Raw genomic sequence first — 21,593 nt, forward strand, 5'->3', positions numbered from 1 at the left:
CATTCCAAAAAAACTTCAAACAAATAAAGATGGAGAAATTACATTGCCTTAACCTTTTCATTCTTTGAGTTTAATTGTCTAAGAGCGTGACAATAACAGTAATGATACACCCTGACAAGCTATGAAGAGCAGGTTCCCATTAGTAGTTGATGAATCGAAATTGCCACATTGTTTTGCCAAAGTACAAAATGTAGCTAATTTAAGTGAGCGATTTGGCGCATAAAACTACTAAATTATGTGTACTGTGTGCTCAAGGTTCACTGGTTTCCGATTTTCACTGTGTTTACCCTTACAACATTTTTATAAGTTAAGTGTTTAGTATTTTGTATTGTATTATTAGTGTTATGTATGTCGTCAAGGTTTGAAAATTAGAAAAATTCATTGCGTACCTTGCCTGCAATCTTCTGTTGCCTTCCCTCAATTCGATCGAACAGCTCTTTCTTGACAACTCAGTTTGGCTACCTCGAGCGCGCGTGAAGAAAAATGAAATAACTTCATAGGAACACAACGCAGAACTCCTAATGTTGACCAACTGATAAACTGAATGACTGGTCTTAAACATCACCGTCGCGAAATTTTTCTTCAAGCAGCAACGCACCGAACAGTGCGCATTCAAGTAAATAAACTAGGTACAGTATAAACTTAGGGGACAGAATCGAAATTGAAAACGGTAGATATTTCGATCATGTACCATTCTTTAACCTTGCCTTTAACGGTGGCTGAAACTTCGCGTTTTAAAAAGATATTAAACAACATAGTCCCCATAGCATTCTCGTTGAGTCGACCTTATCAGTCGTGTTCATACTGCGCATGTCTATAATATTTGTGTTGTGACGTATCGCATTCATTGCGTGAGGGGTACAGTTGGTTAGAGCGTTTCACCGGTATCGCGAGGTCACGGGTTCAATCCCCGTTGAATCCTGAAATTTTCAGGCTTCTTTACGCAATTGCAAAAATTGCGTTCATAACTGCGAAGATGACAGCTTCACTTGACATTTATTTGTACACAGACTCTTACGGAATTCGAAAATGGAGTCACAAATGAAACGGCTCATTCCATTTCCCATTTAAAAAAACTTCTGACCGAAAACTAAATGGTAAGCGGCCCCTGTTACGCAGGCTACCTCACCACTCGGCCATGCTGCCTCCTCAAATTTTATTGACACACCCAGGGGATCTAAAGCCGTGTTCACATTAGGCTGTGATTATGATCGAATTATAATCCAATTAAGTTTGGAACGGGTTCACATCAACTAATTACAGTACGTGATTATAATTGGATAATTATTTCAAACGACCTCAAGGGGATTGTTTGAAGTAATTACAGTAGGTAATTGAACAGAATGGCGAACACGTGGTGGTATGAGCGAACGAAACTTCTAATCGCTTTATGGAGTGAAGATTTGGATTTGTCTTCTTCTATGTTCGGAAGCTATCCTTGGTTCTCTTCTCTCCTCAAGCATCGTAATGGTAATCGAGGCAGCCACGCGTTTCGGACCCATTTTGTCTCCATGCGAGGTTACCCAGCTTATTTTATTTGAATTTTCGCAGATGTGAACAGGACCATAATTGAATAAAATTGAATAGAGTATGATAGCCTAAATAATACTTCAGTTGATCATAATCAACGTTGAGTGTGAACACGGCTTTAAGGTTTTCGCTCTTTAGCATTTGGTCAACTAGGGGCTCCGAGGGCTGAGGCAGTCGTGCGTGACGTCGAATTTTCTACACATGGTATTGCGTACGATGATTGACGCAGTTGTGAGAGTATTTGCCTGTAATTAATGAGGTCCGGTTTGGATTCCCAGATTTGACAGTTGACACTCTACTCTGCTCCGAGAAATTGTTCTCCAACTCCTGCCATTTTACATTCTCAACAGAAACCAACGTTGATTTGATCAGCTTCAACCCTTTGAATTCTAGGAGTGATCGGTTTGTAAATTCTCTTCACAACGTCAAGGAAATGTCATTCAGATAGTATCGAGAATGGAGAATATTATCAGCTGAAGAGGTGTGATCTTGATATAACACCAAATTTTCAAAAAATCAATGGTTCTAGTTAGGAGAATGAACGTTTCGATCGTGGGAATAGAAGGGTTAATTTAATTTGATTTGTTTTGATTTACAATCTCTCCAATTTGTACAGAAAAAAACGTTAGCTAAATATGCTTATAATACTAACTAGTTTACCTAAGTGGCCTTTTTCATTGAACGATTCGAATTTACTGTTTGTTGCGTGACAGTGTAGAGCAGGCTCTATTCTCGCGCATCTTAATTTCTCTATTCGCGCACAACCACAATTCCTTGCGCCTTTGACCACAACCCCTTGCGTTTTGAAGAAAAATGTGTTCTTCTCCCAATTAGAGAGTTGCGTCGTTCGTTCGCTTCACGTTCACTCACTGCGGCAGCCATTATTTATCCTTTGATGTATCGTCGTGTCATACTGGAACGATTCATACCGGCGCCAGTTCACCCCGGTTTCTCTACCGGAGAAAGAATTTCATTTCGGTACGAAAGTTCGCAACGGTGTCATTTAAACGAGGAACAACCACTCGTTTCGGTATGAACTTCATTCTCGTTCCCAGAGCTGCGATCCTCTTGGCCGGCGCCACGGATCGAGCCGAGGCACTGGCCAAGAGGATCTCAGCTCTGGGAACGAGAATGTATGAACTTGACCTCTGGGTTGACTGGAACCGGTAGCGCATGAGTGAATCTCGTCAATCCAAAATGACATGTATTTGATCAACGTCAAGTGTGCCTTCATGCAAACTCGATATGAAATAAAGTAAGTATCTTGTAAACACGATAGGAAATCAATTAGTCATCCCGGTAAGGAACTCGCGCCAGGGACGAGTTTTCTCATGCAAACAGCCCCTTTGATTGAGTTTTACTGGTTCTCAATGAAGTCGAACAACCCCTTTCCAGGACCTCTCTGCTGGTTTGGGTGTCCTGTGGGTTTTCGAGCCGGAAGTTCGCCATATTTTCAATGCTGAAGAACCTTGGAAGTTGCTGGATATCTAGAGGTAAGTGAGTTGTTCGTCACGACAAGGTTTACAGCGACGTGATTTGTGACGTTTCTCTCCCTAAAAGTTTACTAAGCGGGCTCTGGGAAATTACTAAATACTTATCGCTAATTGACGTTTTCTGTGTACTTAGTATCTCATGGAACTGTGCCATGATGTGATATGATTCGTATATTGGAGCTTGGCCTTCATTAACAGGTAACCAATCGAGTATGTGCGGTGATTTAAATCTAGTTTTCACAGCAAAGAAACTTGCCTATTTCTCGCCATCGTCACCTTATAGACACTGGAAGCATTGTTTTTTCCTTATGTAACGATCTTCCATCTTGTACATGTAGCGTCTGGTCTCAGGACACAATATCGATTGTAATTGTGTTGTAAAAACACTTGAATCATGATGTTTTTAAATACTTTGCTAATAGTAACTAAATTTAATTAGCTTGATTGTACTACAGGTAAAGTACGTGTTTTTTGCTATTCAATAATTTCCACAAGTCGCCCAAGCTCGATATAACTTTTGTGTATTTGCAGGAGTAGAAATATAAGGATTTGTATGGGGAAAACGGTTTTTCGCAAAAATCACTCTATGCCCAAGCTCAACAATCGCTTCTGCTTTTAACCCAAGGCAATATTTATAATCGCTTGAGCCCGGGGGGGGGACTCCCATATGAAACAGACGGGGATGCTCGTCGTCTCGCTTAGGGGTGTAAATTTTGGATTTTGGTCTCGCTTAGGGTGTTCCGGGCAAAGCGCCAATATTTTATGCCACCAAGGTCTCGTTTAGGGTTCGGCGAAGTAACACAGAATTACACGAAGAGAAACAGAAGTCAAATTTCCTTTTAAATTTTCCTTTTAGATAAAAGCATTTGATGATTGTGCCTTTTTATCATTAAAACTCATTGCGTGTCGTATTTTTGTGTTTTTAAACGGTCTCTTTTAGGGGTCAAAATTTGCTTAAGCCACGCCTAGATTGGTCTCCTTTAGGGGTTAAATTCAAAATATCCGACGAGCATCCCCATCTGTTTCATATGGGAGTCCCCCCCGGGCGCTTGAGGTTTCTAAACAAATATCTTATGTTCTTAGAGGAATTAAGCGAGCTATTTGGAGAAAATTGGTCAAAATTTCTGACTGCCGGGTATGTAGTTTTTTGAAAGCACTTCCCAGCTGCCGGGTATCTAGACATGTCGTTTAAAGTTGAAATAGGTATCTCTAAGTGCCAACGAGACAGTCAATACAATACATAGTTTGCAGATTTGTATCAGAGTAATTTTTTTATTCGAAAGTTCTGAAACTCAACTTATCTTGGTAACAATAATACAATAATAGAAATTGCACACTTTGTATCTCCAACAACAATGTAAATGTCAACGTGTTTAGCAATAACATGGAAAGTACTGCAGCTGTAATTTTTGAACGGCTGTAATTTTAACAGGAATATACCATAATTAAGATGAATAAAATCAGTGCCATGTAAAAAATTGCCAAAGCATTTTCAGACTTTTCAGTGTGAAACATGTAATGGGGAATCAAACTCTCTAGCACATGAAACTTTAAAGTTGTTTTACTTGTAGAATTTTTATTTTGCAAGATACAGCCATGAATTATAAGTCAAATTGATCATTGACTGCAGAATTGCATACTTTGCAGACAACATATTTCCTTTGAAAATTAAATTAAATTGTTCACCACTCAATGGTTACAAAACGAAAAACACCTCTAATCATGAACTGCCGGCCGAAATTAACAACAGCGGCTGATAAGAACATGTACACCGGTTTAGTTTTGAGCTCGATGGGATTGGCTTATTTTTTTCTGTTGTTACATTACATTACTTTTTTCTCTGGATCACTCAACATTTTTTTTGCCTGCAACTCGATACTTTCGCACATGGTTCTATAATGCTGCCGCCTCGTGATCCTCGCCTTTCGCTCGGATTGGTTATTGGCAACTAAAAAATAGCTTACCTTGCCTCAGTCTTGTGTTTCTTTGTCTCTGGTACCATTTCTTGGTTGATTAAGAGCAATTTAGGTGGCTTTTGGTTCCTCTTCTTTTCCCTTTATATATTCTTTCCCAAGGTCGGGCACCAAGACAAAGCCGCCAAACAGAATCATCGAAGGAAAAGGGCCATATAGATCACGAATGAAGAAGACAAATGGGTAGCGGAGGTATCATTTGTGACCTATGTGGAGCAACTTTATGGCCCTTTTTCTTTGATGATTCCGTTCGGCAACTTCTTCTCGGTGCCTTCTTCTTGGTGCCCAACCTTGGGAAAGAATATATGTAGGGAAAAGAAGAGGAACCAAAAACCACCTAAATCACTCCTAATTGACCCAGAAATGGTACCAAAGACAAAGAAACACAAGACTGAGGCAAGGTAAGCTATTTTTATGTTAAGCGTAGATATGTTTTTGAATTTTGAGAAATACCGTTTTCCCCATACAAATCCTTATAATTTCTACTCTTGCATAATACCGTAAAGTACAAATATATATCGAGCTTGGGCTACCTGTGTTCAATTCAAATTATCTTTATTTCCTGTGCATCCAATCCAGTAAACAGTTTGATGGAATAACATCTGATCATCTGATAAATATTTGCAACAGTATTAGACACTAAGGATTTAATGATCATGCAACAAAGCTGTGAAAGGAAATTTCTCAACTGAGGGATAGATGTTTCTCTGGAATAATCTGCGGAATACAAAAAAGTGTCTTTCAGTTCTCACTATTAATAATATTAGGCTTAAGTGTTGAGGTAATATTACATCAAATAAAACTATGATCCTTGCAGTTATGGACACAATTTTAGCAATTGCATAGAGAAGCCCGAAAAAATCAGGACTTCGACAGGGCTTGAACCTTGCAATACCGGTGTGACGCTCTAACCAACTGAGCTACATGTATGAAGCTACTGACATTGGGAGCTGGTCATTTCTGGGTTATAATTTTCCTGTGAGGAATGAATCAATGAACGAAATGATGTTGAGTATACAGTAGGAGCTAAGAAATTTCATCCATAACTGCGAGGATCATAGTTTTACTTGATTTCATTTCTGCAGTTCAGTATAATGATTACTTTCATATATCATTTTGTTCATTGTAATATTACGTGTAGGTTTTGTTAAAAACCAGATGACTGGATCATGCAATTCTAGAGTTTTGATTGGCTGGGTCATCATGGTATACATGTATGTAATGGAAATTGTATGAACGCAAGTGCAATTCGTGAAATGCACTAGCAAGTTATTTTTATTTACTCAACAAAATTATTCAGTTGCTGTGTTTCCTTAGCAACTTCCACATTGCACTTGCACCCTATAACCTATTTAATTATGCAGTCATCATTGACCAATCAGAGTATACTGTATACTGTTGAGTATACAGTAAGAGCTATTATACCATGCTCTAAAAATGTCAGTAACTGCACACATTAGTTTTTTTTAGTAGGCAAGTTTTATCCATAATTGTCATTCCACTCATATGGGATGATTATAGCCAACTTGGGGCTACACACCTCATTGGCTATCTCTATCTATTATCTTGAGCTATTTCTCTACACTTGTATAAATGTCTCTTACACTTTTTTATTTAATCTTTATGGAGTAGTTTCTAACAAGGTAATTTACCGGTAAAAGTATTTAAGAAATAATAATTTTGACACTCTGTGTTTAAGATTTTATGTTTTTGATCAGTTGGCAACTTTGTTCCTGATTTCTATTTCAGTACATGCGCCCCAAGCTCAGTGTGAGGGAAAGCCAACAAAAATATATTAAGGATTTATGGGAATCCCGATAAAAGATCTGGGAAGGTAATTTTCCTAAAAAATTCTCAATTAGGAAGCCTAACCTTATTGCCATTGTGGGTCGCTTCCTTCCTGTGTGTCTTTTTTTTTCCAGATTCGACGTGAATTGAGCCATTATCAGTTCCTCAGTTGTCAACGGTTATTTAACAATTATTCGCCGAAGGGGAAGTGATTATCGGTGAATATTCACCGAGACGAAGTCGAGGTGAATATTCAACAATAATCACTGAGCCTGAGGCGAATAATTGTTTTAGTATAAATACACAGGTGATTATTTCAAAAAAGAGAAAAAAAAAACATTTCAACGGGAAATCATCTTTACTTACAGTGGCAAAACGACTACTGGTAGCCATTTTGTCCGTCGAGGTGATTATCGGCTGATAATCCGAGATAGCGAGCCAATGAGAGCACGCGATTTTGTATAATCACCTGTGTATTTATACTAATATAGTAATATCATGGGTGACAAATTACTCCTTAATTTTGGCACAAAATTTCAGCGTTAATTTATAATTTCACATGTGAAATTACAAAATTGCCATGGTAACATCTCTTGTATCTTGATCAGAGCGAAGATGGCGTCGAGATTTAAGACAGTGACCATCGAAGAAGTTACGAAATTAAGAGGCACGATGAATTCGAAAGGTATTTTTTGTGAAGAAACTCAGAAAATTACGAACTTTAGCAAAAATGTATGCTTTAAACGAAAACTGTATTCTTCTTAATGTTCTCGGTTTTCGATACAGTAAACCAGTAAAAACAATTACGGTTGTGAGGGTAATTTGTCACCCACAACATTAAAAGGTAATCAAATGGTTTTCTCGTGAAATTAGGAAATAATTTCACTTGCGTTTTGTCAAAATTCTGATAAATTTCCCTCGCCTAAAGGCTCAGGAAATTATCAGAATTTGACAAAACGCGCGTGAAATTATTTCCTAATTTCACTCGTCGCCATTTGATTACACATACTAATTTAAAGGCTGAGCACTGAATTCTCAGGAGCCCACCAAAGTGAATCAAATATTCCTGCTTAAAATGTTCCCACAGCCACAAATCCACCGTAGAATTCAAGGGCAGAGGTTTCTCTTTCATTTCATTCCGCTAGCCACGCAATTGAAGTCCTGCCAGTGACATCAGGCAGCTGTTAATATCCCAAACAAATCGATAAAATGATGAAGAAGATCCTCTTTCACTTTCAACACCACATGGCGACCGTTGAGTTCGGTTTGATAATGAGTCTTTGTTTGTGGTTTGGTTTGCCGTCCCTGATGACGATACCAAACAAAGACTTTAACTTTAACTTTAACTTTAACTTAATTGAATTTGTTGCTCGTACAAAATAGCATCAGCAACTTGAGGAGAAAACAGGACGATGTCCCAATTGATATTCAACCCCAATAAATATTAACAAAATAGTAATAATAATTATAATCGTAAAAATATAGTAATAAAAATAGTAATAATTATCATATGATATTATTTACAATCAAGTTAATTTAAAAATAGCTTCATTAACTTACACCCTCATGACTTGGAAGATTATAAGAAAGGGTTTTATCAGCATAAAAATCTAAAAGCCTCCTTTTAAAAGTATGAAATGAGTCCACGCTTTTAACATCCCTTGGTAGTTTGTTCCAAAAATTGATAGACCTGTAATAGAACGAAAGTTTTAAGTAATTTTGTTTTGCAAAGCGTTCTATTTGCTTTAGAGGAGATCAGTTTTATATGTTGAGACCATTGGAGAGTATTGGTGACAGTTATGCCCAAGTCTTTAATTTCGCTAACTGTTGCCAGTGGGGACCCATTAAGGTGGTATTCTCGTTTTGCGGGAATTTTCTTCCTAGAGATATTCAAGGCCTTACATTTGGGTATACAGAGACACATTTTCCAGGTATCACTCCAGATTGAGAGCTGCGTTGGCTCTTGTTGAAGTGAAAGTTTGTCCGATGGTTTTTCAATTATCCTAAACAGCTTAGAATCATCTGCAAATATAGCAACTTTAAAGTCATGTTTAATACATTGAGGAATGTCGTCTATATAGACAAGGAAGAGCAGAGGGCCCAATATACAATCTACTATTAATTAATTCTTAAGGGGATAGGACCGTGCATAGCCGATCGACTAGGGAGTAGTGAGGCAATCCTGATTTGTGAGGCAATCAGTTGTCCAGATTCCCCCTCCCACCCTATATAAATGATTATATATATATATATATATTTTTAGTCTTTTTATTATATCCAGAATTGTAAATAACTATTTTTTAACTTTTTTAACTTGTTTTTTAATCTTTTTCCTTTTTTTTTCTTTGTAAGGTGCATTTGATCATATTCACATGTTAATTTGCGCCTAAGAAATATAAAAAATATTATTATTATTATTATTATTATTATTATTATTATTATTATTATTATTATTAGAGTTGTGGCGAGATGAGGGTATAGCAATGGTTAAAGACACATCTTTCTAGGCATTTAGATACAACACACAGTAATGAAATTGGTCGGCTGTAGTTCGTGGATAATGTGGAATCATCAGATTTGTAGACAGGACATACATTAGCCAATTTCCACTGGTCGGGAAACTTGCCGAGAGACAACGATAGGTTAAACAAACGGCCGACGGGAGAGGCAATTTCAGGTGCATTTTCCTTCAGCAATCTACCAGGAATGTTATCAGAGCCATGCGCTTTGTTTACATCAGTGTCTTCCAGTACTTTAATTACCTCTGGCGTCGTAAGGCGGATTTCGCTTAAATGATGAGCAGGTATAACAGATGGTCCTTGGTAAGATTCAGAAGTACCATCATTACGACTGAATACTGATTGAAAAAAAAAAATTAATTAAGTCTGCTTTCTCTTTGTTATTCGTCACAAAGCGTTGACCATCCCTCAAGTAGCCAGATGACCGATTTTGCTTGGTGGTAGATTTAACTAAAGACCAGAAACGTCTGGTATTGGTGAGAAGCGAATGCTTCAGTTCAGCTGCATAATTATTGCTTTTTCTTCATCTTTATCATTGCTTTAACCTCCCGTCTTGCTTCTCTAAACCGATCGTGGTCTAGAGTACTTCCACGTTTGATAAACACATTTCTCAAACGACTTATGACTTATTAAACACATTTGTCAAACGACTTATTACCAAACCGAACTCAACGGTCGCCGTGTCCTCCTTAAAGTTCGTGAGGATGTTTTTCATCGTTTCGTTTGGGACATTAATAGCCTCTTGGCATCGCTGGCAGGGCTTTGATTGCATGGCTAGCGGATTGAAATGAAAGAAAAGCCTATGCCCTGGAATTCCACAGTGGATTTGTGGCCGTGGGAACATTTTAACCAGGAATATTTCATTCTATTTAATGGTCTCGTGAGAATTCAGCGTTAGCCTTGCTATCTTATCAAGACCGTTGACAACCGATGATCTCATAAATGCTCAATTCACGTCGAATCTGGAAAAAAAACCTCACAGGAAGGAAGCGACCCACGATAGCAATAAGGTTAGGCTTTTTAATTGAAAATTTTTTCGTAAAATTATCTTCTCAGGTCATGTCTTCCCATACAAATCTTATGTCCCCTCACACTGAGGTTGGGGCTCCTGTGATATGAAGAGGCCTAAAGTGACAGGGGGATAACCTCAAGCACACAATTTTTTGAACCCATGCAGTCAGTAAGCTTGCAAAACTTGAAAAATGTAACAAAGGAGCTTGTTTAAAAGGTAGTGGCAGGCTTTTAGCCAGGCGGCCGTCCAGCCGTCCAAAGGACTGCCAGTTCTCAGAAATGGGAGATTTTCGACGGCCTGTTTTGGGCGGCGATTTACGAACTTCTGTACTTAATGTAACAAAACAGTGTCTATAAATTAATAAAAGTTACATTTCTTTTTGCTCTCAAGAGTTGTTTTAGTGTTGCTGTCGTATTTTTCTTCTATATGAACACTTTTTTAGCGAGTTTCCTTTCTGTTTTGATCAAATGAATCAAAGTTGAGCGAAGCGATTTCACAGGCAAAGCCGCTGTTCAGTGATATTGACTTACCAAGTCATCCCCAGGCTACTTTGCCGGCTGCTATAAATAAATACGCGCATTTATGAGGACATGAGTCAAAGATCACGCGCCTTCCAACTCGGTAAGACGATCTCGGGGCTACAAATGTTATTGTAATCGCTTGATTGTATTCTGCTCTGTTCAAGCGAAATCTGGCGGGCATTACAACAAAATAGCCATTTGGTGTAATAACATGTGCAATCATCGTAATTGCTTTAGGAATACTAATAGTAGGTGAATAGTTAAAGATTGTAGACCAGAATGCAGTTCGACCAACAAAGCCACGCATATCTGTTCTTTCGTGTAAATCATGGCTTGACAACTTCAAATTTCAATCACTCTTCATAACAACTGGAGTTCCTGTCCCAAATATAATTCAATGTTAAACAAGGTAAGTTGAGGAAAGGATAGCTTAGTAAAATTATCAAGGAAAAACAGCGGTTTAATAGGTAAATTGAAAGACGTTTACAGCTGTCAGAATCGCGGAAATCACGTCTAAGAGGCTTCAATTTTTCAAAATTTTCTGGGGGAGCATGCCCCCAGACCCCCCTAGGCCCACATAAAATTTGGACTCCCACTTTCAAAATCCTGGCTAAAAGCCTGGGTAGTGGTGATGTAGCAAAAAAGCAAGCTTCCTCTTAAGCAGTCTTACTTTGTTTTTCCCGCTGGCTTGCAACATCTTTCATTCTTGTGACAAGATACAATTTATGAACGTCTGGATAAGATTCCAGTGGGTTAGAAATTCTGCATGGGACGATTGTGTGCCTTGTCACTCAGTACTGCTTTTCAGCAATGGCATACGTCTTCGAAGTTTTGTAGTCACTTGTAAATCAAGGCTGTTCATTTTATAAGTATAAGTCAAAGGTAATCGTTGAACTGCCAAATACAGGCATTCATTTGATCCTTGATCTCTTAGCTTACCGGTATTTGTAGCGGTGAATCATAGGCAATGTAGTCACATTCTTTAGTTAAAGATAATGGTTGGTGATAATTCATTTAATCAGACTCTGATGAACACTCAATGGAAACCAATTAGACAATCATTAATTATTTTATTTTTATTTTCCATGCAGATACAATATGAAAAATCAGTAGTTCGGATTACAATGGCCACATCTGGTTCTCTGGCCAGCTCTGAGGACAAGACAAATGGAGCTAAGCTCAGTAGACTTCTTATTGATGGTGGAACAACTGTACTGAGAAGTGTTTTTGACACTCATCACCCTCCTGCAAAGTTAGCAGCTGATCTTAATTCCTGTTATTCCATCCTTAACAACCTTTATCGAAGAAGAATTCTCAATGGCCACCAGTGGGACAAGCTGTTCCCTGGTGGTGGAGCCGCTCCGGATTCCAACACGTTTGATATAACTCTGCTGTTCCTCCTTCTGACCAACATTTGTGGACTTACCCCACCCCACAAAGGATGGCATCACGAACCACCCCCAAGTGACACCTCTCATGAGGCAAACCTTGCTCGCATTAAGTTTTTCCGTAATCAAGTGTATGGGCATGTGACAACAACTGGTGTGGATGCACCAACATTCAATGCTCTGTGGAAGGAAATAAGTGCCGTTTTAGTGTCTCTTGGGTTAAGTCAGGGAGAGATTGATCGATTAAAGGCAGAGCAATGTGGAGAGGAGGATTTTCTTGATGCATTACGGGAATGGGCAGAGAGTGAAGGGAATCTAAAGGCTCAACTTAATGACATGCGTCAACTTCAGAACAAAGTTCAACAGACTGTCGAGGACATACAAATCCAGCAGTCAACAATCCAAGAGACTGTTGAAGACATACATGAAATTGTAACTGAAATCCGTGATACACAGCACGACACCGATCAGGAGGATAACATCCGAAAGAAACTTGCGAGGCTTGACATCCAACGTGATGTCAGAGATTATGCAAAGAGATACTTAGAAGGAACCCGTGAATCTGTCTTTGCTGAAATCCACAGGTGGTTGGATGATGCAAGCTCTCCAAATCGTGTCTTGGTGCTCAGTGGAAATGCAGGGATGGGGAAATCTGTCATCGCTGCTGAAATGTGCAGAAGAATGCAAGAAGCTGGCAGATTGGCGGGGAGCCATTTTTGTCACCATGACAGAGCACGCCACAGGAATCCCAAGGTGATGATGCAGTCTTTAGCTTGTCACCTGTCATGCCTTCTTCCAGAGTACAAGAAAGCTCTTGTGGAACAGTTCTCTGGAAATTTAGGTGTAGAGATCAACGACATGGAAGTGGTAGATCTCTTTGATTTGCTTTTTTTAGAACCTCTGAACAGGGTAGCAGATCCAGGGTTTATATCTCTTGTGGTAATAGATGCTTTAGATGAAAGTCAATACCAAGGGCGAAATGATCTTCTTGACGTGATATCCAGGTTGTTTAAAAATCTGCCACTGTGGCTTCGATTTTTTGTGACGACGCGACCTGAAGTTAATATTTGGGACAGTCTGAAAGATTTGCAACCGCTGCCACTGGGGGCAAAAGATGATGACAACTTGAAGGACATTCGTTTTTACTTTGAGTGGAGTCTAAGCAATTTATTAGAAGTTGAAAGGCGCGAGCTTGTCTTAGATGATCTCGTGCAAAAGTCAGAGGGTGTCTTTCTGTGTGCCCAGTTTTTGGTGGATTTCATAAGGGCCAATTGTTCGACCATTCTTACCTTGGAACAAATGGACAAGACACTTCCTGCAGGCATCTCGTGTGTTTACCAGTTGTATTTCCACCGGCTGGAAGATGACTTGTGTAAAGAACTAAACATAACTGAAGAACAATTTCTTTGTTTCCTGAGTGCAATTGCAGCTGCAAGGGAACCCCTGCCATTGGGTTTTGTTCCTAAATTCTTGTGTAAGAACTTGTCGTCCGTGATTGCTTTGAGAACAGTGAGCAAAGCCATTGCCATTGTGTCATCACTCCTGCCTGTTCACGACGACCGCATTCATTTCTTTCATAAATCAGTCAAGGACTGGTTGACAGACAAGTCGCGCTACGGGCAACACAGTTTCAGTGTGGAGGAAATGGATGGCCATAAGATCCTTTCTACTCTTTGCTGTAATGAATTGGACGAGTTAAAGAGAAAAGGTGTTAGCAAATCACAATCCTTCACTGACACTACAAGGTTTGCCTTAGAACATGGCGTTCAGCACATGCTACAGTTAGACCAGGACACGAGATCCTGCAATCTTGAGGAGGTGGTTGGAAACTATGTGTTAGACCCAGAGGTTTTGTACGCAAAGATTTTTGTGAACATAGCAACAGCTACAGAAGATGTCGTTTGTGTAACGAAACGCGGTGGTTTGGAAACGATATCTACCGAGTGTCATGAGACCCTTTTGTCATTATTGGTTGTTTTAAAGAAACACCGTCTAACCTTAGAGGAGCATCCCTTTACTATATTTCAATGTCTGTTGAATGAGGGAAGTTTTAAACTATCTTCTGACTCCCGCCAGCTTCTGGAGACCAAGTATTCCGATAAACCATACATGGAGTACTTAAGCAAGAATATCCCCCAAGGACCCGTTCAGGGTCGGTTTGATTGTTGTTCACCGGTGGTTTGTTTCGAGGTATCCCCTTGCTTAGAATTCATGGTGTGTGAATGCCGCGACGGATCCATTCAGTTGTGGTCACTTGATTCTGGTAACCTCAAATGGAAACGTTATGTCAAACCAAAACACTTTAAGTCCGCGTTTCGTCCATTCAGAATCATCCATACCGATCATGCATACCAACCAGCGTGTCGTTATTTGCCAACTGGGAATGCCGTTTACCGTTCTGTGGTATTTCATCCCACCAAGGATGTCATCTTGCCAGGAGTTTTAAGCCATGCTTATTCCTTAAATGGTGACTTGAAGCCGCTTTTTCCCACGAGTAAGTGCAGTTTTTGTGTCTGTTCTATTTTTGGTGACGAGATTTTGACTGATTGTCCCAACGATGCAAAGTGTCTTATGGTGTGGAATCTAAACAATGGCAGGGAGATTGATCGTCATAACAGAGATAGCGATATTTTATCTTTTGCCATGTCCCGAGATGGAAAGCTTGTGGCAATTTCCCATTCAACGGGTTGTGTTTGTTTAGTTGACCGGGAAAATGGTTTTTTAACTCTTTCAAAGGCAACTTTAGAGAGTGTGTGTGGAGTGATTAGGTTCTCACCGGACAGTCGGTTTCTTTTGTGTTCAGATTTTGACAGTTTTTCTACTTGGGGATGGTTTTGTTTAAGAGTCACCGAGGGGCCTGAGCATCACTTTTCGATGGAAGTTGCTCATGCTGACTTTGGCACTTGGAATTCCTTTGAGCTAGAATCTCATAGAATCGGCGGCTTTTTGTTAGGAGATTCTATGAGTTATCAGACGATGGACCAGTGTTTTGACGTAGTGCTTAATAGCCAATCTCTTTTAAGAAACTACATACGTCATGGAGATTACATTGAAATGGTTTATCGGAATCCACCACAGAAGAACACGGGTTTCTCATATGTCCAATGTCTACGATTCTCGTTAACCGGCGAGGGTCTTTATGCGACTGTTTATGACAGATCGGACAAACAACGAATTGTGGCTTGGGACGGTTCAAATGGGGATCTTAAGAGACAGAAAGAGTTTGAGAGTGTCGTTGTCACTGAATTTGTACCTTTGAAACATGGCATTTTGTTTGCAAGTAAGAGCACCCTTGAACTGTGGAACTTTGATTTGTCGGTCTGCAAACGTCGATGGATGTTTGACGCGGATGCTCTCTTTCGCATTTCAGATGATCAGGTGGCATGCATAGAGTTTAACTCGATATTTGGGATCATTTTGGATAGTATTAGTGGGGAGTATGTGAAAACATTTAAACTGCCTCGCGGGGACTTGATGGATTGCCACAGGGACCTTCAGATCGTTGCCTGGGATGACAAGGAAGGGCAACACTTCGTTGAATTGAGGCAACTGGGTAAAACTGAACCACTGTGGTGTCGACTCCAGGACTTTTTGATTGAGGGATCATTCTCTCCTGAGGGAAAGTTTGTTATTCTTCATGACAGGAAAGGCTTTTACGTTGTCGATGCAGTTTCTGGTAACGTGTGTGTTAAGTTGTCTGCTGTCCACTTTATTAATGATTATAAATTCGTCAGTGACGAGGAATGTGTTATTCTCAGATACTCTTCCCCAAGTAGTACTAGTGCCCAGCTTCAGCTGTTCAACGTGAGGTCTGGAGATCTACTCTGTGTAATGGCTGCTGATTTTAACTGTGGGCCTTCGCCCTTGCCCTTAGCAACATGTCCCAGAAGAGGTCTCATTGGCTTTTGGTCGCATCAAGGGTTATACGTTATCAGGATAAAACGTCCAGGAGTGGAGACACACAGCAGTGAAGCAAAAAGGTATTTGGCATTTTACTGTTTGATAGCCAAGTATATTTAAAATGCCTAAGGTCTTTCAAATGCTGCGTCCACTGTTGTGGTCAGCAGCACCATAAGTGGATATTGTTCGACAAATGTCTATACGATCTGTTGTTAGTGGTTTCTTCTTGTCATGATTTTGGTCGCGCTGTGAAATAAAAACTGTCTTTGGCGTTGACTAGTGGTCAAAATTTGTTGTGGACACACTCGGCGCAACATTTTGACCACTGTGATGACGAATATCATTGTCGATAAGAGTACAGACAACGCTGAACCAAGTTCGATTTGTTAAATGGCATTTTTGAAAATGGCCTATTAGGGCGCTGGGCTCTGAATTCAAATCCCGCCTTTAATACTTAATATCCTTTGGACAAGAGCCCCTAACATTGTTTTTATATTATATTGACCGCCTTGTTGATGGGTAAGGTGCTCATTGAAGGATAAAACTGTAGGGAATCTTGATGACAATTCAAAACAATTTAAAGCGAAGTAGACATATTGTAACACCAATTTGGTTTTATGAACGGAGTTAATAATGTAAATTGGCCACCGTACAGAGATTCAAAAAGCTGACGTTTCGAGCGTTAGCCCTTGGTCAAAGCAAATCGCTTGGATTCGCTCTGACGAAGGGCTAAAGCTCGAAACGTCAGTCAGCTTTTAGAATCTCTGTACGGTGGCCAATTTACATTATCAACTCCGTTGATAAAACCAAATTTTTGTATACTACTTCCCCACCGACGCCGCACCACAGTTTCTTTAGAAACTACCCCCTTCATTCATATTGTAACACCAATCCCGTAGTCAGGCCAATCACCTAACGCATGCGTACTGTCGGCAGCGATTTCACCCTGGGCTGAGGGCAGCCATGGACAGCTGTTTCGACATTTAGTTAGGCTTCATCATCATGACATAGCTGTAACCACAGATGCTAGAGGGCTGTGATGGAACTTTTACCTTGAAATGTGAAAAACTCCTAGTTTAAAGAGGAGCCGCCATTTGTAATTATTGCTTTTCCAAACAATATACCCTTCTCCAAAATGGCGGCAACGGATTTGAATGAGTTAAAATTAAACTGAATGAAAAACTAATACCGGAAATAGAAAGAGTACTTTTACTTCAGTAACCCTGCAAAGTTTCAGCGTACTAGGTGTTATATCAGCTGAGAAAATGTAAGTTGAAATTTGACAAATTTACAGACGCTTGTATGACTGGGGGTAACACCATACCCCCAATAAAACAAACGTCTATAAATTTTTCATTTTTCATTTTTCATTTTTCAATTTACATTTTCTAAGCTGATATTACACCTGATATGCCGAAACTTTGCAGGGTTACTAAAGTAATGGTGCTTTTCTATTTCTGGTATTGGTTTTTAATTTTACCTTACTTGCATTTTCGGCCGCCATTTTGGAGAAGGGTCTATTCTCTCCCAGCCCCTTAGCTTTCCATCTTTTGATGTGACAGTAATGAAGATGATCTCTTTTATGAAGGATTTAGTACATGATCGCCTTTACGCGAAACGGTAAACGTCAAACGACAGAGAAGCATAAAAATTCTTTCATCTTGGCCCCTTTCTTGGAAAATTATTCGATATCTGTAGATACCAGGTACATCTGTTGAACTAAATCAAACAAACTGAAAATACAAATATTGCAGTCAAGGATGGACATCAGAATATAAAATTCGTGCTTGACACTGACTCTTGTTAACAACGGCAATAAAACTTCAAAGACGTTTCGACCAAACAACTTCGGCCCTCATCGGTTTTTAAAAAGCCAACTGAGTGACGGCTTTCTAACGGTTCACAATTCTGCGCGTGTTACATGAGCAGAAACATAACGAACGACCGCTGTGCGTGATTACGCGAGGGATTTGTAAACATCCGGGATGTCAATATGTTCGTTTCCACGTTGCTGTCTCTCTGAGAATACCAGGCCTCGTGAAAAAGTCTCTCGTGAAAATTACGAGCCTTGTCTACAATGGACAAACTGGCTGGCGTGTGTGGAATTGTTGTGTCCAACCCGAAGCGCCCTTCTATGGTCTTTTAACCTGTCTGTCCATAGTACACCACCACGATAGTGGTACAGTTACGTGGACGACAGCCATGCGTGTCTTAAGAAAGATTACGTACAAGAGTTTCACGATCATCTGAATTCCGTTAACCTTAATTAAGCATACAGTTCACCAAGGAGGTTGAGTAGGATACCAGGATCTCCTTCTTAGACGCGACAACAACCATGCGTTGTACGTGGTCGCACACAGGTTAGCGTGTACAGAAAACCAACACACAGATAAGTACCTCGATTACAAGTCTCACCACCCATCGCAGCACAAGAGGTCAGTCGTTAATACACTCCTTCACAGGGCCCAAGAAATTCCATCAACAAATGCGGAGCGATCTAGAGAGAGGAGACACGTCATCAAAGTGCTAACGGATAACAACTACCCTCTGCGTTTTACCCGGAGTTGTAAGTCCTACCACAACTCTCTCCGCCGCGATTCAAGTACAAACGACACTTCCAGCGCTAGCGCACCGTCAACGTCAAATTTTGTTGTCCTTCCGTATGTCAGAGGCGTCTCTGAGAGAATTTCGCGAGTACTACGCAAAAACGGCCTTAAAGTGGGTTACAAACCTTTAAATGTTTTGCGCGCATGTTTCCCGAGACCAAAGGATAAACGTTTTGCCTTGCAGTACAGAGGTGTTGTTTACAAGGTCGGCTGCATTGATTGCAACTTCGTGTACTATGGACAGACAGACAGAGCCTTGGAAACAAGGTTAAAAGAAGGCGGCGGCGGCGCTTCGGGTTGGAGACAACAATTCCAAAGTTGTACAACACGCCAGCCAGTTTGCCCATTGTAGACAAAGCTCGTAATTTTCGCGAGAGACTTTTTCTCGAGGCCTGGTATTCTCAGAAAGAGACAGCAACGCGGGAAACGAACGTATTGACATCCCGGATGTTTGCAAATCCCTCGCGTAATCACGCGCAGCGGTCCTTCGTTATGTTTTTGCTGGCATAGCACGCGCAGAATTGTGAACCGTTAGAAATCCTTCAATCAGTTGCTTTTTTTAAAAACCGATGAGGACCGGAGTTGTTTGGTCGAAACGTCTTCGAAGTTTTACTAACGTTGTTCCTAACGTTAACAAGAGTCAGTGTCAAGCACAAATTTTATATTCTAAATCAAACAAGTTTCTTTGATTTTTGGCAAAAAGCAACGTTCGGCCAGACGTTTGCCATTGGCCACGAACGTCATGCTGAACAGTTTCTCTATTGCGCATGCGTTGGCTAAAAAATGCAATAGGCAAAAATTAAAGTCTATAAGCTTAGGAGATTCCTCATTACAAAAATTCACACATCTGTTGCCTCCATGGTATGTATTTGTTTTTTTGAGCGAAGTAACGAGACACTCGAGAAAGGGTTCTTCTTTCTTCGTTTTTCAGAAATGTTGTTTTCACGTCGGTCCTCCGATAAATATGGGAATTTGACCAAGCGTGAGGTCAAGATGGCTGGATGTTGTCGAGGTCCATAAACACGCAAAAAAAGAACGAGGCCAATATCCAGCCATCTTGACCGAACAAGCTTGGTCAATAAAGGATTTATTATATGACTTAAATCACCAAAAAATGATCTTTGATCTTGCGGGACCAAGCAAGAAATCCCGAGCGGGCAAGATAGCTCTATCTTGCCCGCTCGGGTAGCCAATCGCAGCGCGCGATTTGGTTCATCTTGCCAAGGGATATTCTCGCTCTTTGTCAGCGATTTTAAGACTTAAAGTTTTGTTTTCATATGTTTTACCATTTTACCGTAATTATGATGTTAACACTACCTTTTGAGAAAAAGTTGCCATGAGGTGTGTAGTATCCCTTTAAGTTTTCCATTCCACTCGAAAACCTACTTAGAACATTACCTTCTATAAATTTCTGTAGTGTGACAAATTGAAAGAATAAAGGATTGATCGATCAGATAATTAATTTGTGTTTGCCCGCAGGTGCAACCTTCAGGAGTGAGTGTTGATTGAGTCTTGTGAGCTGAAGAAACAAGGGCTGACCATTGGACAAGGTTTCCTGCATTTTCAGGACAAACACCAGTAACGTTGAAAAACTTGTAGCTGTACAGTTTTTCTCAATTTGTAGTAGATGAGCATGAATTTCAATAACGTGGTTGCTATTACCCTTGTGAGTAACTATAGGAGACGAAAGTTGCTTCAGCATAAATTACGTTGCTCGCATTTTGTACGTTTCAGTGTTTTTTACGATTTAGGTTGCTGTCGATTGGCGACGAAAGTGAAATATGTTTACGATTAGATCTGTGGATAAGTAATGTCATATTCTTTTTAAACAGTTAGGAAGTTGTATTTTAAAACTTTCGTTTTCATTCTACATTTTCGTACAAGAAAAACGTCACTTTCAAGTTTACTCATCAGGTCTCCCAGAGGGTGTGGTATTCTTAAACCTTTGGTTACGAGATAAGGGGCCAAAAAATCCGCCTATTTACTACTTACATTAATAATTCATGAGCGAAACAGCCTATCAAGTAACCGATAAAACGTCACGTGCACGAGCTTTAAAGACTGACAAAAAAACTCTTTATTAAGATTCTTTATAAAAAGCGTAGTTATGAGGCATGGCTTGTTTTTCTTGTGTGTTAAATGTTCTCCTCTCATGATTTGAACCTTTGTTCGGGCTCTAGAGGGACACGCTTTTTGTGGCATGTTTTTTAGCACACAGCAACAGATCTTGTCAACTTGCTTTTATTTCTCCGACTGGTTTCGTCTGATTACGCAGATTAGGGAGTTTGAACAAGATAGTTACGAGGAACTTATTTTATACCTTATTTACAACATAAAAATCACGTGCCAGTAAGGATGTGAACAGCGAAAAACACCTACACAACAGTGGCACGTGCAGGGTATGACTAAAATCCTGCACGACGCTGAGAATTGTAATTTTGAGGGTCACGGATTTAACGTTAAACGACTCGAGCTGAATAACTTAACTTTGTATTAAATGTCCCTGGCCAAACCACTTGGCCACACTAGCTACGGAACAATATGTAATGTTTTTCTCCCTAAGCTCGTTGAAACGTGAATAATGATTCACAAGGAAACGTAATTAACTGTGCAAAAAGGTCGGTTACCAGACAACACGACAAAATTAGAATTATGGGTAATCGGTAATAACTTTACAAAAACACCAGATAGTTTGGGTTTGTCAAGTGAGAACTTTATTAAACACCGAGGAGTTTGTCGGACCAATGTCGTCGTAGTTTTCTGAGTTCTTTCTGCCGTGCTGTGATAAAGAGAGAAAAATTCATCTTTAGTCAGTGAATTACACTGTATGGGCGCGATTGTATAGTCTTGTACTTTATGACCC

General features: G+C 39.9%; 3 protein-coding genes across 6 annotated transcripts in view; 2 read left to right on the forward strand and 1 right to left on the reverse strand.

The window, feature by feature from the left end:
- Positions 1-21,593, forward strand: part of LOC138040831 (uncharacterized) — a 75,315-nt gene that overhangs the window by 43,029 nt on the left and 10,693 nt on the right. The window lies entirely within an intron of this gene.
- LOC138040887 (uncharacterized) lies at positions 2,962-21,469 on the forward strand. Of its 2 annotated transcripts, XM_068886598.1 has the most exons (5): positions 2,962-3,023; positions 3,157-3,221; positions 6,746-6,830; positions 11,928-16,204; positions 20,210-21,469. In XM_068886598.1, exons 4-5 carry the CDS (start codon positions 11,961-11,963, stop codon positions 20,226-20,228), a joined length of 4,263 nt encoding a protein of 1,420 aa, XP_068742699.1. In that variant the 5' UTR covers positions 2,962-3,023; positions 3,157-3,221; positions 6,746-6,830; positions 11,928-11,960; the 3' UTR covers positions 20,229-21,469. The 2 variants fall into 2 exon arrangements, with proteins under 2 accessions (XP_068742699.1, XP_068742707.1); XM_068886606.1 differs by lacking the exon at positions 6,746-6,830.
- Positions 20,643-21,593, reverse strand: part of LOC138041059 (plexin domain-containing protein 1-like) — a 170,497-nt gene continuing 169,546 nt past the window's right edge. For all 3 annotated transcript variants that reach the window (XM_068886851.1, XM_068886864.1, XM_068886846.1), the window contains one exon: positions 20,643-21,509. In XM_068886851.1, coding sequence (XP_068742952.1) covers positions 21,432-21,509 — 78 coding nt within the window. In that variant the 3' untranslated portion in view covers positions 20,643-21,431. The remainder of the gene's footprint in view (positions 21,510-21,593) is intronic.

This window comes from Montipora capricornis, chromosome 1, assembly GCF_036669925.1.
Source record: "Montipora capricornis isolate CH-2021 chromosome 1, ASM3666992v2, whole genome shotgun sequence".
In the NCBI taxonomy this organism is placed as follows: Eukaryota; Metazoa; Cnidaria; class Anthozoa; order Scleractinia; family Acroporidae; genus Montipora; species Montipora capricornis.

Excerpts from the sequence above, each read along its gene's own strand:
- LOC138040887 (XM_068886598.1), top strand. The coding sequence starts at position 11,961 with ATGGCCACATCTGGTTCTCTGGCCAGCTCTGAGGACAAGACAAATGGA.